Genomic DNA, 17,155 nt, shown 5'->3' with positions numbered 1-17,155 from the left:
ATATTTTTCAAGATACTAGTATTCAGCTTAAAGTGACATTTAAAGGCTTAACTAGGTTAATTATGTTCATTGTATAGTGATGGTTTGTTCTGAAGACAATCGAAAACAAATATTGTATAAGGGGGCTAATAATATTGACCTTAAAATAGTGTAACAAAATAAAAAACTACTTTTATTCTAGCTGAAATAAAACAAATAAGACTTTCTCCAGAAGAAAAAAATATTGTAGGAAATACTGTGTAAAATTCCTGTTAAACATTATTTGGGAAATATTTGATGAAGAAAATACAATTCACAACAGGACTAATTATTTTTACTTCAACTGTATGTTTAATGAACGGAAGGAAGTTGATTTTGAAGTTTGAAGGTGTTTACTGTTATGCTCATTAGATTTGTTTATCATTAACTATGCAGGCTACATTTGTATGCTGTGCACCATGTAAATGTCTAAGCTCTGTGGTCCCTATGCAAATGCTGTTAATGACGGGCACTGATTATGCACAAGGTTTGACAGAAATTATTATTGAAGTTCAGGATGTTTTTTTGATTTGCGACTCATTTTAGATTTCACAGGCGTAATCAAGTGACTTGAAAATTGCATTTTATAAGGATAATAACGCATTTAACTAGACAGCTTAATTCTTATTGATTCTGTCGAGAACTTTAACAAATCATTCTGGCACAAAGACGTAGGGGTGAAAAAGAAGTGGGTAACCTATAAAACTTACTGGGAATACTGCCATGCATAGGAAAAAAGATAAAACACTGCTTGGAAAAACGAAAGCATTTCGCCTTTAGATTGCCTTGAATTGAAATGGTAAAAGAAATTAGGTGTAATTTGGTTGAATAAATCCAAACGATAAACAGTAGCATTTAATAGTTCAGGTTTGGGGTTAGTGTTTACTTTTATTTAAATTTGCAGTAGTCTTTTTTAAAATTATTACAAAACACACATTTTTCACATTTAGAATATTCTAGAAATTCAAACAATCTGCACATTTGAATATTTTATGAAGAACCATAAAGACTGAAGTGATAGCCAGGGCCGGATTAAGAACACATCAGGCCCATGGGAGTTGAGTTCTACTACAATATATATATATATATATATATATATATATATATATATATATATATATATATATATATATATATATATATATATATATATATATATGCTATTATCCTTATTTTATTTTCCGTATTTTATTTATTTGCATTTTATTTATATTGTCTGATGAAAGTCAGCACCAATATTTCATTGCTCCATATTATTACATTTTCTCAAAAGGGGCAAAGTAAACATTTTTTTTTGTTTTTTTGTTTTTTAATTACTTCAGTTAGACTTACCGAAAAACATAACCGAGTGAATTTACATGAGATAGATAGGCCTACTCTGCAGCGATGGACACTTTAATAACTACTTGTGTAGGCTATTTGATTTGTTTGCGCACTGTCTCAGTTATATTGTGTGATGAACGGATTGTGCGGGCATGCGCCAGTTTATTAGGTCCATCTCTAACTGTTGCACTACCGAGACTGCTCTTCAGTTATGAGTCCATTTAGCATGACGCCTATCCCAGCTTCTGTTACTACATGTAAAGCTTAATCAATGATGAAGACTGTGAAGTTTATTTTTTGTTTTACGACTGGACAGTTCTTGCGGTAGTGCTGAAATAAGGGACTGTCCTGGGAAAATTAAGACATCTGTCACACTTATGTGCAACTAAAACAGGGCTACAGCCACTCCGAGTTCCAGTCAAGCACCGGCGCACAGTTTTTGAACAGCAGCGCAATGAAAGGAATACCTCACGTTATCGAGAAGAGAAAGCATAATACAAACAGGAGTTTCCCGCATCATAGCGCAGGTAATTATTAATTAATTAATAATAGTAAGTAATTCTTCAGCTAATCAAGGGCCCCTTCTTCCTTGGGCCCTGGGCCTTCAGCCCCACCTAGCCCTTATGTTAATCCAGCCCTGGTGATAGCCGCTGATGATTCAGCTTTGCCACCCATCAATTATAGATATATTTAAACTATTTAAAATTTGAAAAGTTACTTTAAAGGGCACCTATGATGAAAATCATCTTTTGTAAGCTGTTTGGACAGAACTGTGTGTAAGTGTAGTGTGTCTACAGTTATATTGGAGTGTTAGAAACACAAGTCTCTTTTTTTTTATTTCCTGACCCTAAAATAGGATCCAAATCCCTCCCATTTTGAGGCTGACCACAACGCCCACCGAATTGATTGACAGCTGCATATTAACATGTCTTCATAGTAGCGCATATACTAGGAATCAAAACAACTGGGATTAAAAGATCTCTTCAGCTGTCTGGGATCAGTAGCACCTTAAGAAAGAGTTTTACAAGTTTAAAATGTTTCTAAAACAGTGCATGTTTGTAATAAAGAAATTAAAATTGCTTTGTAATTCTTCACACTGACGCATGTCAGTACAATTATAAAAGAAGACGTTTCAATCCCTTTTTGTGGAGGTTAAATCAGGTTTATGTTGTACATTAATATAAAGAATATCCATACAGCAGTGGATATTAATGCGTTTCCTGTCACATTTGCCATGCAAAAACAGTGCAAAGCTGAACGTGTGTGTGCATGCTCAAACATTTATATGACATTGTGTGTGACTCATCGTTGCAGAAAGGCTTGAATTAACTCCACAACAATTACATCAAATAGCAGTTAAGAAAGTTCTTACTGTAGTAAGAGAGATCTGCTTCATTCTTGTCTGTCACTGTGCTGTTTATACATAAATGCTATGGCTCTGACACCCACCTGGGAATGGTTAAAGGCACAGGCAACAAAAACAGCTACAATGTCCTAACAGCTCAAATTTCCCAGATTTAAAAAGGTATAATAAATAATCTGATGTGTATTTTGTGCTGAAACTTTACAAATTCTGGAGACACTAAAGACTTGGTTGGTGCCATTAAAACTGTAATAAATACTTCACTTTGTTGACATATTTTTAATCAATTAAATTCTTTATTGGTGAATAATATCAGAAAATTTACACACTTCAAACTTTAATAATTCATTTATTTTAAATGTAAGCACTTCAAAGTGAAATCCTCTGCAAATAAAAGCTGGTATTACTTACATTGTGCTTAAAGGTCAAGATGAGCTATTTATATAAATATAGTATAATCTAGACTCAAAGAGCAAAGAAAAAAGCTAACTGCGAAGACATGTGGTTGTGTCCTCAAGGTCGAGACTCTTTGTATCACACAAAGTCAGTATTAACAATTATGAGATGCTTAAGTAAATGTCTGACATTATCTCTGTTAATGCTATAGATTTGATGGATATCTGAAGGCTAATCTTTTCACCGTAATGTACAACTTGCATGTCAATATATTGAGGAGGGCTTGGTTTAAATGGCGGAGTCTGTCAGAGCTTGACAGGTTAAATAGGGTCTTTGTCTTGCTGTGACAATCTGAGTGGCTCTCAGCTTTAACCTCCTGTATCTGAAAGACTTCATCACCTTGGCAACAGGCATTTTCAATGAGCTGCCACTAGGTGGTCTCATAGTGCCACTGCATGTCGTTTCTGCTGGGGTTTAAAGAAGCAAACAAAGAGCTCCATCCAAGTGTCTTTGTCTGCGGTCTCTTTATAAGCAGAGGTTCTCAGCCCTTTCTGGTCCATGACCCATTTTTAAAATTAAAATTCCTGCACCCCTACCAATGTCACAGGATTAAGTGACGCTCATTAGCATCTCACAGGCGACAAATTACATTGAAGGCTACTAATACAAAACACATTCAGTAAATGTTATGATAATTAAGTATGCACCTATAGCATAGGATTAAAATCTGACCCCATATGCATTTATGAAGAGACATGTTTTCGTCACTCCAAGTTTAAAGGGAGAGTTTTTTTGTCATCATTTACTCACCCAGCACTTGGGTAAAGTCTAAAAGGGATACAGCTGAATATACTCACACCAATACAGCATCATTTTTGTAACACTGTAAAACAATAATTAATATTTTTTACATTATGGTGAGGGGTTTATAGCTGCGGTGTTAATAAAATACAATTTAATGGATCATTTAATAAATAATATGAACAATACTCTGTATAATTACTGTTTTTACATTACTGTGAGGGTTGGGTTTGTGGTTGGGGTAGACCTTAATAAACTACAATTAAAGGGTAATTTAAATAAATAGTATAAATAATTCTGGCCAGTGTGGTGGCTCAGTGGTTAGCACTATCGCCTCACAGCAAGAAGGTCCCTGGGTCAGTTGGCGTTTCTGTATTGAGTTTGCTTGTTTTCTCTGCACCAGCGTGGGTTTCCTTTTGGTGCTCAGTTTTCCGCACAGTCCAAAGACATGCGCTGTAGGTGAATTGAATAAACTAAATAGGCCGTAGTCTATGTGTGGAAATGTGAGAGTGTATGGGTGTTTCCCAGTACTGGGTTGTGACTGGAAGGGCATTCGCTGCGTAAAACATATTCTGAAAAAGTTGGCGGTTCATTCCGCTGTCGCAACCTTTGATAAATAAAGGGACTAATCCGAAGGAAAATGAATAAATGAATATTTCTCCTTAACTTCCAGCCACAGCTGCATCCCTTCAGGCAACAACCCTCCACTTGTTTCAGACTAGTTTGGGTTTCTTTCTTCTGTTGAACACAAATGACGCAATTTTGAAGAATGTTGTAAAGCCTTTGATGATTTCTCTTATATTATATTTATAATATATAAAATCTCTTATATATATTAACAACAACAAAAAAACAAGAACTTCTTAAAGGTTTAGAACCTTTGAGGTTCTCACTTGAGGGCGAGTGAATAAAATTGTTTGGTGGACTATATTTAAAGTAACCTCTGCTTTATAGATATATACACTAGATATCGCATACAGACCCTGAGTATGCGTCAATAGCACCGCCACATTTGTACATTGTTCTCAGAACAAATGTCATTCAACCACATTGGTCAAGATTAAAGCCAATGTGAAGGTGCTGGACTTAAGCGCTGTGTACGGATGTAGTATGTTTTTTGTATGTTACAAACTTTTGCGCTCAACAAGTAACAGCTTTGATGATAATACATTCACTTACTGCAAAGTAGCACCAACTTGCACTAATTACCCTGCTTATGCTAGTTTTTTTTTTTAAATAAAATATGACAGCAAGATGCTGCAGTGCCAGAAACTTGTATTGTTGTTGGCTAAGTAAAGTAACGGCTAGTCTTTGAAGTAATTTATAAGAGTGCCTGATAACATAACAGTGCTTGCTCCTCAATATGCGATCTTTCCACCCTGAATTATTGAATACTTCAAATGTTATATAGCATTTAGATGAGTAAGGTTGATATGCACATTGAGACCCAGGGATATCGATGGTTCACCGAATCGCTCATAACAGATTCATTCACAAACGAATCGCTCCCTTCGTTAGAATTAGAAGTGAAAGCAGGAGAAAGGGTGTGTTTCAGGACATGGATTAAATCTAATTGAACAGGGAGGGAAGATAATACATTTCCATGCACTCAAACACACTTACTTTGTCAGCAATGCCTGTGCGTTCACTTATCCATCGATATAGAAAAGTGATGTAAAATTAAAATATTTGCATACTGACCACTGGGAGAACTCCCAATCATAGATTTATCAATATATTTATCTCTGGGACCGGATGGCCAGGCCGCCACTACACCTTGGTCCCTCATTCATTTCAAAGGAGCTCAACCCTGTACTAAAATGTCAGCTCTACTGATGCATTCCTTCCAATAGACAACAATAGTGTAGGTGACATCTAATGTAAATATCTATGCCTCTGCTTTAGCTTTCAATCTAAATAGTGATTCCATCACTGAATGATATCTAGTAACAATAATATCCCATTTCTCTGCAGGTGTCAGAAAAGGAAACATGCAGCCAGTCAGTAGAGAGCCATGGCACTGATTTGGCGGTCAGCAGCTCTCATAATGGGCCTCTTACAAGTGGTACAGGTAACAGTTTTCCAAAACGTTCTCTTTTTTCATAACCAACTCTAACAAATATTCACATTTTCTCCCATTTACCTTTGCACTCAGTACTCACAGACACAATGGACACAAGTCCCCAACCTTCGGAGGACATGCTATCCAGCCAATCAGAGATCAGATCCTCTAAGTATCACCAAGACCGCGAATTACCCAGCATTCCACCCACTGATTCTCTTAAAGCAGCTGCAGTGGATGCTCAAGTGACCTCAGGCGATGGCACATATGAGGTGTTGAAGGAAAGCACCTCTCGGGATGTCAGTGTGGAGGACTGTCTGTACGAGACGGTCAAAGAACTCAAGGACATTGGCCTACCCAACGGTACACTAAGCCCAGAGGAACCACCCGCACCTCTTCTCAATGGTCACCCAAGCCCCGCTACACCAGACCACACCATGCTTCCCAATGGTGTAGAGTACGCCTCAGTCAACCTCAGCAAGAAGAGCCGCTACAGCACTGACCTGGAGGCCAGGAGATCAGCTGCCATTGTGAACTCTGAAGAGCCTGAGGAAGAAAAACCACCTCCCGTACCTGATAAAGTACTGGATGAGAATGAAAACCAGCAGATTCCAAATGGACGGGTAAGGCTACCAAAGCTGTTTTTTTAAATAAAAAAGCGTAAACTAATAAAAAATTATCCATGCATGCATTTGTTTTGCCTTGTAAAAGCTACATAGGAATTGAAAGAAGCAACATTGGCTCATTCTGAAAACGTAGTCCCGTGGACGTTTCTTGAGGCCAAAAATTATGTAGCCGGAGGTACATATGTCTGCATTTCATTAACCGAACGATACAGGGCGGTATGACGTTGTTCCTTTTGGCGCTTACTGGCTGACCGCTTACCTCCGTGTGGACGGCTTTACCTCTGCAACCAGTCTGTCTAGTTAGCTCGTTTTGTACGTCGGCGAACATGAGACGCAGAGAGGAGTTGATGATGAAGACTACCAGATTTGAGTCCAGGGAAGTGCGGTTCCAAAAATCAGGTTAGACAAAAACAGAATCCAAAAAATAAAATGAATGTGTGGATAACAGGGTGAGAATGTGGTAAAATCCAAAAACGTGGTAAAAACCAGCCGAGGGCTTTTTTTCCTGGACGGCTTTTGTAAAGCGTCAGTTGGGTTTGTGGAAGTAAGTGGGTGGGCAGGTTTACGCAGGAACAGTCGTGAGAGACATTTGAGATATGGAAAAGTGCACACAGCGGCCTCTCGCGGATTCCGAAAACAAAAAGCGCAAAAATACGTACCTCCCGGGACGTATTTCACGGTCTCCAGAAACGTCCATGGGACTACGTTTTCAGAATGAGCCTAGGTTGAAAAGAAGTTGATACCAATGCCTCAGACTTAACATTGACTACAAAGTACCAGAAAGATGACATTGTACCTTCCTGCCAAGTTTAGCTCCAATTCAACACACCAGTGTTAATTTTGACAGCAGATTTTAATTTCGTTTTTGTCTTAGTCTTTTGACTAAAATGCCATTTTTACTTTATTAATTTTTGGTTTTATTTTAGTCTAACGAATACATCATACATTTAAATTAGTCTTAGTCTACTGAATTTTATAAGATTTTAGTCTTAAAAATGCTCTATATTTAATTGACTAAAATCTAAATATATTAATTATACATATTTCTAAAATGTCTAAGCTCATTATAGACCCCTGGAGAACTGGTTATTCTTTCAAACAGATATGTTTATTTGCATAAAATAATATATTTAATTCTACTGTTCTGAAGATGATACTAAAGTGTTTTATGCTGCTGTCAGATTACAAGCAAATGCACAGATAATAGTTAGTTTTCATCCAGTTTCGGTCAGTAGAACAATTTTGATATGATGAAAGTTATTTGTCTGTGAAATTAACACTGCAGCACACATTGCTTGAAAAGTTCTAGGTGCTTCATCCTGGTATTATTTTTGATGAAAATCCAATTTTGCAACATTTAAACCAGGGGTGTCCAAACTCAGTTCAGGGGGGCCAGTGTCCTGGGGAGTTTAGCTCCAACCCTAGTCAAACACACCTAAAACAGCTAATCAAACTCTTACTATATATACTAAAAACTCCCTGGCAGGTGTGTTGAAGCAAGTTGGAGATGAACTCTCCAGGACACTGGCCCTCCAGGACCGAGTTTCGACACCCCTGTTCTAAACCTACTATTTGTTGCCCTTCCAGTTACACTGTACATTAATTCTCTTAGTTTCATTAAAAGGATGTGAGGTTCAATAAAAATATATTTTCTCAAGAGCAGTTTTTGAAGGGGACACAAATGTCACAGTATAATAGAACTACAGTATATAATAGACTGGCAATTCCAACGTGGGAAGCAGGAATACTAAAACCTCTAAAATGTCTGTTTCCAAAACATATCTTAAGGAGTAAGGTTTACCTGCACAGCGCTCTCTGGCTGACCTCTTTTACACTATTATATGTACACTCAGAGGAAAGCCTTATTAATGTAGGAGTGCAGTGTATCCAAGCAGGTAGGTTATTATTGCTAACATACCAGACTCATCATAAAAACATTGACAACATCTGTATTAAAGAAAAAATTAGCATTTTATTAGATGATTAAGTGAATAAAATAGCATTGAGAGCGGCCTTAATTAATGGAGGTCAATAGCTTTCTCCGATTGGACTTTAGTGTGTGTGTTGGTGTTGGAAAAAAGGAAAGCAGGCATTTGGATGAAAGTACTGTGAGGCAACATTGTTATTTACAATATGCGGTTGTGTTTAATTTTATTATTGGGGGGGTTATCATGCCTTTGCCTATAAGTGTATTTTACACAGTTAATCATACAGATCTTGATTAGCTGGCTCAGGTTTGCTGAGTTATGATAGAAGCTAAGAACTAATGACCTTTGCAGGAGAATTACTGGACACCCCTGGGGTAGCATTTCATTTGCGTGGTAAACGAATATGGCAATCACTCGATTTTACCATGGTGTCATCTGACACAAAATCTTAGTTTAAGTCAGGTTTACTAAGGGGTTAAAATGTGTTCATTCAGCATCAGATGCTCTCCTTTAATTATCCCTTCCTTTAGCAAGAGCTTCTCTATCTTATTCAGGAGTGATGCACCCCTTGACATGTATTATGGAGAACAAAGAAGAATAATTTCAGAAACAGACCAATAAGGACTGCTCTGATGTTCTCCACTGCAAGCTAAACTTAAGAGCTGCAAGAGAACAATAACGAACAGTGTGTTTCCAGTTTAATTACAGTCTTTTAGGATATATGCTCTGGTTGACGGTGATATATGAATGTGCGCCTGTAGCATACAAATGAAGCCATCTGTAAAGGAGAGCAAACAGGCTGATGTTGCGCCTGGAGTCACTGTCTGCACACGGCATGAGCATCTACTACAGCTACACCTTCATGGACACCCGCACCTCCTTTGTTGGTCACTCCCTCTTGCACTCTTGCTCTGTCAGTCTCTCTCTTTTGCTCTAATGTTCATTCTCTCCTTTTGTTGCTCTCATTTCACACAGTTTCCCCCTGTATTTCTGCTTCCTTTGTTCTTGCAGTCCTGATCAAGTGTACTGTACATCTCCAACCCCCCCAACAATATAAAAAAAATAGTGCTAGTTCTCATACTCGGGCAGAGATCTGCATACCTTTTCTAAATCTGACCAGCGCTTCCATTGACTTGATACTTTATAATGACATGGTGGTCTATAACAGTGTTTCTCAACCATGTTCCTGGAGGGCCACCAGCTCTGCATATTTTCCATGTCTTTTTAACCAAACACATCTGATTCAGGTCATCAGCTCATTAGCAGAGACTGAAAGACCTGTAATGGATGTGACAAACAAAGCAGATATCAAAAACACATGCAGTGTTGGTGGTCCTCCAGGAACATGGTTGAGAAACACTGGTCTATGATACTGTATAATGCACCCACTAGCAAGTTTAACAAACATCTTTTGTTTCTTTACAAGCTTCCAGAACATACTTAAAGGTGCAGTAGGTGATCGTCTTCAGAAACATTTGTTGTTGTGTGTCTCTTCACATTCCAATAGTAATGATTAAAGTAAATGATAATTATATTAAGTAAATGTATTTATATGTATTTTTTTATTCTGAATAAGGCATAAAACTAAAAATGGTCATCCAATTAAATATTGTCGGACCAACATTTTCCATAATTTTAAGTAGTGTGACGGTCGTAGTGTCCTATTAACCAGTGTCCACCAGATGGAGGTGTTTCGTGATCTAGTGTTCCTCTGGAGTTTTGAACAGGTGCAGTGTTTTGCCATGATTACGTTTGGACCAGGTACGTAGTGTTACCTGTGATGTGCGTTTGGATAAAGATCAAGAGAACAGGGCTGCGGGCGTTCATCCTTTCCTCTTCTGCTTTGTATTTTTTTCTTTACATTATCATTTCACTTATTTTTGATTAAATATAGTTAAGTTGATTTGATTTTCTGGTTTGGATCTTTATTTGTTTTTGTTACTTCATTCTTGAGCCAAGAGGTTGTAACGGGAGCCCAAGCTGTCTGTCAGCAAATGTAGATTTGAACAACTGAGCATCTTTTCATGTAGATTTCACTGATGCGCGTTAACGTGGACATGAGTGACAGCGTTAAAAGCAAATACTCAATCAAAACTTTTTAAGTATTTTTTAGACAGGTAATGTTCTGTTTTAAAACTATTTTACTCGCACAAAGCTGATGTAGATTGTATTGTTATGAATGGGTTACTTAAATACACAGAAGTGTTGTTTATCCACTGAAATCTTCAGGAAAATGATCGATGTGACTATTTTTAGTTTCATACGGTACATTTTACAGCATTGACAATGCAGATTTATATTTAGTTTAACAACAAAACATCAGTAAATGGCGTATTTCGCCTAGCCTGCTTTATTGAGGTGAAGTCTCATATATTCACAATGGTTCATTTTTGAACAATGACACCTGTGATGCGCTCCCTATATTGTTTACCATGCTCTGAATATTCGGTCTGAAATAGCATGTAAGGATGGCTTAGTAATAAGTGTAATTCCTGCTCCCGCTTTAGGACAAAGTGCGTTAGAGAGTGATGACAAGTTTTGCTTGCTAACTACACAACTAAAATGTGCCTGATACAATACAGTTTTTTGTTCAGAATTTTAGTATTAAAAGTACTATAAAGTTTTCTAACTGGCGAATGACATGATCTCTGTCAATTTTAATTTGCGCGCTCTCAATTTCAGGAGGCATGGCTTTGGACGACAGGGGAGGGATTGTGTTTGAAAGATGTTATGCTAAGCGGTTAGCATTTAGGCAGATCACCTACTGCACCTTTAACATCAAAAGTCCTTTTCTAAGAATTGTCAAGGAAATTCATGTTTACACAATCAGTAGACTTTAGGTGCATCCCAAATCGCATACTTATGCACTATTCTATGCCATTTTAAATCGTGTAACTAGTGCATTCACATTAAAAACTCAGAATAAGTGCACGTTAAATACCCGAATGGTGCACTTGTTCAACTGTTAAAAATATGTGTGGAATGATGGACACTTCATGCACTCAATAGCCACAGCTTTGCTCACATAGCGGAAGGGGTGGAGCTTTTGGGCACTGATGTTGGATTACTTTATTTATTTTGGTTTGTGTAAAGCAATTATATCGCCTCTCGATGGTGAATGTGGTTATACTCATGGCAGGTGTTAATTGGTAGTTTGGTCAATTATTTCACTAATTTGGCAACCAAACTGTTTCCCAGATGACGTTTGAATTTTTGCTTAGTAAAAAAAAAAAGTTAGTGTTTCATTTGGGAAGACACTACATTCATAAAATAATAATAATAATAATAATAATAATTCCTTACATTTCTGGACACTCAAAGCACTTTACACATTGGGAGAAATCTCCTCATCCACCACCAGTGTGCAGCATCCATCTGGATGATGCGACAGAAGCCATATTGCACCAGACCACACGCCACACACCAGCTGATTGGTGGAGAGGAGACGATGAAGCCAAATATGATATGGGGAGGCCATGATGGACAGAGGCCAGTATATAATTTGGCCTGGATGCCAGAGTTAAACCCGTACTCTTTTTCGTGGAACATCCAAGGATTTTTAAGGACCACAGAGAATCCTTGGTTTAACATCTTATCCGAAAGACAGCGCTCACTGAGCAGTATAGAGTCCCCTTCACTATACTGGGGCGTTAAGACGCATACAGACCGCAGTTTGAGCGCCCCTTGTTGGCCTTACTAACACTACTTCCAGCAGCAACCTAGCTTTCCTATGTCGTCTCCCATCCAGGTACTAATCAGGCACAGAGCTGCTCAGCTTAAGTGGGCAACCATGTGAGTTGCAGAGAGCTAGAAGCAAATATACTATGCTGCTTTACATACGAATGAACTTAACTGAGCGCAACATGCACGAGCGCAAAACCCCTCCCTGCCTCCTCCCCTGAATAAATATGACTCTACTTTGGCAAAACCAAACAAAAAAAGCAATAGCAAAAGCGAGCAAGAAGAGAAACTTTGAAAAGAATATGAATTGGAGGTGCTGCTTACGGAGGTAGACTGGAGAAAAACAGTGTTGTTTGCATATTGTCCTCCGGAATTAATAACAAAAGAAAAAAATAGAGTGGGAGAGTTTAGCTGATGTGGATTAAAAAAAGAAATAGTGTTATGTAAAAGTGTAAAATTTTGTAGCGTCTTCAACAGCATGAGTGGCGTAGCTCGTAAAACACATGGCAGCATATTTTTACAAGTTCGAGTATGAACTCGGTTCGAATCCAGTGTCTGATGAACTCAATCTTCTTTTTTTCTCTTGCTACATATCAGATTTTACCTACTCTTCATCACAAGGAAGACAAGTAGGAATCATTAATAAGTCTGTGCATCTTATTTTATTTGCACATTTATTTAATGGAAATGTTTCTGATTCACGTTTGCAAATTCTTCTTCAGATGGCGACTTTATAGCAATCTGTGTGCAGTAGATTGCTCCGATTACATTGATACCGGCGACCACTGCAAATTGCGCTTCAATGGTGAGCTGGTCAACTGTATGGTATGGAAACCTTATATACCTGCTAGACATGCAGATGATTAGTGAGGGCCTTGTTGGCCTCACTAACACTACTTTAGGCAGCAACCTAGGTCTCCTATGTTGTCTCCCATCCAGGTACTGATCAGCTTCAGTGGGCAACCATGTGAGTTGCAGAGAGCTAGCAGCAAATATATTATGCTGTTGAGTGTGTAAGTGCATAAGTACATAGTGCATAAGTGTATAGTGTGCCATTTGAGGCAGTTTTTTTTCTGCAACGTTATTGGAGTGGAAATGTGTATAATGATTCCAGACTGGCCACTGGATCTGGTGCCAACACTGGCACACTTGGAAGAGGCTGTAGTGAATCAGTACTAAAAAAGTCAGATGGTGGATCATGTACCTGCACCCTTCGGAGTAAACTGTCCTGTTTACTCTATCACCCTGTTGATCACTTGGAAAACCTGTTTGTACCCTTCACGTACTATGCTGTGATACACCTATCACTGTAAATCCTATTCGCTAGCTTGATGTAGATGTGTAATGGGGCAGCAGTGATTTGTCTTATCGGTCACATGTTTGTGTGTAACATGGGGATGGGGATCAGTGCGTTCCAGCTGTCCACTGTCTGACAGCTCACCCTCATGATGAATGAGACATCATGAGCATGTGTTTACAGGTGCATCGGTCTGTGTTTGAGCAAGACAGTTCGTCAGTTAAAGCTGGGATACCAATACTGACATGTGCATGCTGAAACACTTGCACACAGATTGTACACACTGCCTCATTAGCTCATGGTGTGGACTGTATGTTTAGTTATTTTAGCGAAGCAAGCAAGTCTGGCTTGAGCGGAGCGCCATGTGTGTCATTATGCATTGGTGCCACTGTCACTATGCTTGCATGATGGACTGAGGGCAGCTGTCTGTGATAAACTGTGATTTCAGCACATCAACACTCAGAAATCTCCTGCTTAAGGGGAGGACTTTTATTGTTAGCACTGATGCCTTGTCAAAGGATGCGTGGGAATGAAAACATGAGCGTTGAACTATAGCCCTTTGCCTCACGCATTTGCCATACTGTATGCAGGGTATGTTCTAATTTGAACTTGGTTGGGTATTCGGCCATTGGGGTGTTCAAGGGAATGTATGTGCTCAGTGTGAAGGACACCGCAAACAATATCAATTGGGAAATCGCAGGTTATCGCCACAAGTTAAAATTTTGTAAATTAAATTAAATTTTTATGATTTAGATTTTTATTTTCTTCAATTATTTAATCATACAATCAGTTTATACATCTTTACATCCTTTTAACATCCACTTCCCCCTCCCCAACAGCGGCAGTTACAGTAATTAGATGTTGCTATCATAAATCCAGTAAATACAGATAAACAACATTAATTTTCTTTTCGGCTTAGTCCCTTTAATAATCCGGGGCGCCACAGCGGAATGAACCGCCAACTTATTTAGCACGTTTCTACGCTGTGGATGCCCTTCCAGCCTCAACCCATTTCTGGGAAACAGATAACACACTCATTCACACACACTCTCATACACTACAGACAATTTAGCCTGCCCAATTCACCTGTACTGCATGTCTTTGGACTGTGGGGGAAACCGGAGCACCCGGAGGAAACCCACGCGAACGCAGGGAGAACATGCAAACTCCAAACAGAAACGCCAACTGACCCAGCCAAGGCTCGAACCTGCGACCCTGCGACCTTTTTGCTGTGAGGCGACAGCACTACCTATTGCTCCACTGCGTCGCCCAGATAAATAATAAAACTCAATAAATAAAGAAGCACACATAAATAAAATAATAATCGTAAAAAAAATAATTAATTAATTAATAAAACAACAATGCAATAATAATAATAATACATACATAAATAAATCAAATGAGATAATTACACTTTTACCATGTGTCTCACCACAGTGACCTTATTCATCCTTCCAAACTGTCAAATAATTTCCCAATCTTCTCTGATAAACATCCAATTTATCAAGTAATCCATATGTCATTTTTCATATGCTGCCACCTTCCCCAATTTGGTCACCCATTCTTGAAATGATGGTGGACCTGCTGAACGCCATCCCCTCATAATGATTTGTCTTGCAATCATAATACTTATTTAAATCTTCACACCAGACCCCAACACGAACGGGTCTCCCAGTACATGAATATTTTAGGACAAAACGATAAGCAGCATCCACAAACATTCTGAATGTAAGTGTGCACTTTAATCCAGAATTCCTGTATTTTAGAACAGGACCACAGGGTATGCATTAAGTTACCTTTTCTACTCTCACATCTCCAGCATTCAGCAGAGTCCTTCAACCAAAGCCTAAAAAGCTTACTCGGAGTCCAATAAAACGAATAAAATTTGAAAAATTTTATTAAACATACTCTTAAATATCTTGACATTATGTAATGTGAACTGGACGCTGACAACAGAGTAATAATCCAAACATTATACAGAGATGATCAGGCAAGCAACGGTCACAATCAGGAGCAAACAGATGTATGTAGGAAATCAAGTCGTAGTCATCAAAACAGGCAGTTGGTCAAAAAGCAGACAGCAGACAACTTAAACAAACAAACCAACAAGGTAAGGATCTAACAAGGCAAAGCAAGGCAAGGCAAGGCAAGATAAACGCATCGTAATGTTTACAAGACTTGCCAACCCCTGTGTGTTTGTGTGCTGACTTTATAGTGCGTGTAATCAGTTCATGAGCGGCTTCAGCTGTGAGTGTTTCCAATCAAACAGGATCTAGGGCGGGTGTGTGAGTGTATAACATTTAAAAAAAAAATTGTCAAGTACAGGGTATTGCAGCACAATTCCCTAAAATTTGTCAAACACGCATTCGAATCAATAATTGACTAATAAATATACTAATTTAAATCATGATAAACAAACAAAGTAACAATAATTAAAAAACATCAAACACTGTAAATAAGTTATCTACACAACAGTTTTAGAGCAAAAGGAATAAAGGAGAGTTCATGATGTTTAGTTTTATTTCTTAGTATAGCAAATGTCTTGTTTCGTCAAAGAAGGCAGGATGACAATGGGGCCTTAGGCAGGAAACAATACAGTGGTCATAAACTGTCATTGAGTATTTTGGTGAGAGTACGTTTGGGGGCTTAATCACACCTTTCAATCAGTGTTGAAAAAGTTGAAGTCGGAATACCTATTATCCAACAGCAATGCTTTTAGATCATCTCTAACTCCTCACAGAGAACATATATGCCTTCAAAGTAAAAAATATGTACACGAAAAATGCATAAAAGTAAAAAAAAAAAAACTATTACCAAACATATCCTTCCCAACTTTTGGTTTGATCTGACACAACACTATCCCATAAATTGTATTCATTGTACTCAAATAGCATTCAAACAAGTATATTTTAGGTTTGTCTACAAAAAAAAAAAACTGCATATGGTCTGAAGTACAATTCTCAAAGCTGTTTGTTAGAGAACTGCAATAACTGGTAATCAATAGTAATGCAAAGGTTAATAGTAATGCAAATAGTAATGCAATAGTAATTGAAGGTAATCAATAGTAATGCAAAGAAGCTACCAACTGCTGATTGGCCATGTACAGCTTATAAAAATGTATATATTCAGGGTTCTGTACCAAATGTACCTCTTTCAGCATTAGCCTTTATGACACAACAATCTCAAAAAAAGATTCAAATAAAAAATGAGTGTGTTAAACAGACTCAGAGAATTTGGACAACAGTTAAGAAAAAACTAAGAGGAATGGCAACCGTATCAAGAGTTATGTCTATAGCAGATAACCCTGATTTCTTACCATCCAAATGGGATGCCACTTTTAAAACATGGTGCGATAAGGGACTTATGATAATTGATCAGTTATTTAATGAAAACACTATGCACTCATTCTCTTATCTTAAAGACAAATTTATGTTGTCGTCAAGTGATTTCTTTCGATACTTACAATTAAGAAGCTATATTACAAATCATAAAGAAAAGGAAATATTCAAAAAAGTCCCAACTAATGTGGAACAGTATTTTATTGATATAAAAAAACAAAAAGGATTGCATAAAAGACACATATCACAGATATATAATAGCCTAATTCTGGATTCAACAGATAACACCCTTCAAATTAAAGAAAAATGGGAATCTGAACTT

At 37.8% G+C, this 17,155-nt stretch overlaps 2 protein-coding genes across 2 annotated transcripts in view; both read left to right on the top strand.

Annotated features, from left to right (window-relative positions):
- The window catches only part of hpca (hippocalcin), an 802,589-nt gene that overhangs the window by 657,779 nt on the left and 127,655 nt on the right, over positions 1-17,155 (top strand). The gene's annotated exons all lie outside the window — the stretch shown is intronic.
- pag1 (phosphoprotein membrane anchor with glycosphingolipid microdomains 1) overlaps positions 1-17,155 on the top strand; it is a 101,820-nt gene that overhangs the window by 78,515 nt on the left and 6,150 nt on the right. The window contains exons 5-6 of the mRNA XM_003200612.7: positions 5,876-5,972; positions 6,057-6,586. Of these exons, the coding sequence (XP_003200660.2) occupies positions 5,876-5,972; positions 6,057-6,586 (627 nt within the window). The remainder of the gene's footprint in view (positions 1-5,875; positions 5,973-6,056; positions 6,587-17,155) is intronic.

This window comes from Danio rerio, chromosome 19 (genome assembly GCF_049306965.1).
Source record: "Danio rerio strain Tuebingen ecotype United States chromosome 19, GRCz12tu, whole genome shotgun sequence".
Lineage (NCBI taxonomy): Eukaryota > Metazoa > Chordata > Actinopteri > Cypriniformes > Danionidae > Danio > Danio rerio.
Note: the sequence above shows the minus strand (reverse complement) of the source record. Positions and strands in the feature narration are given on the sequence as shown.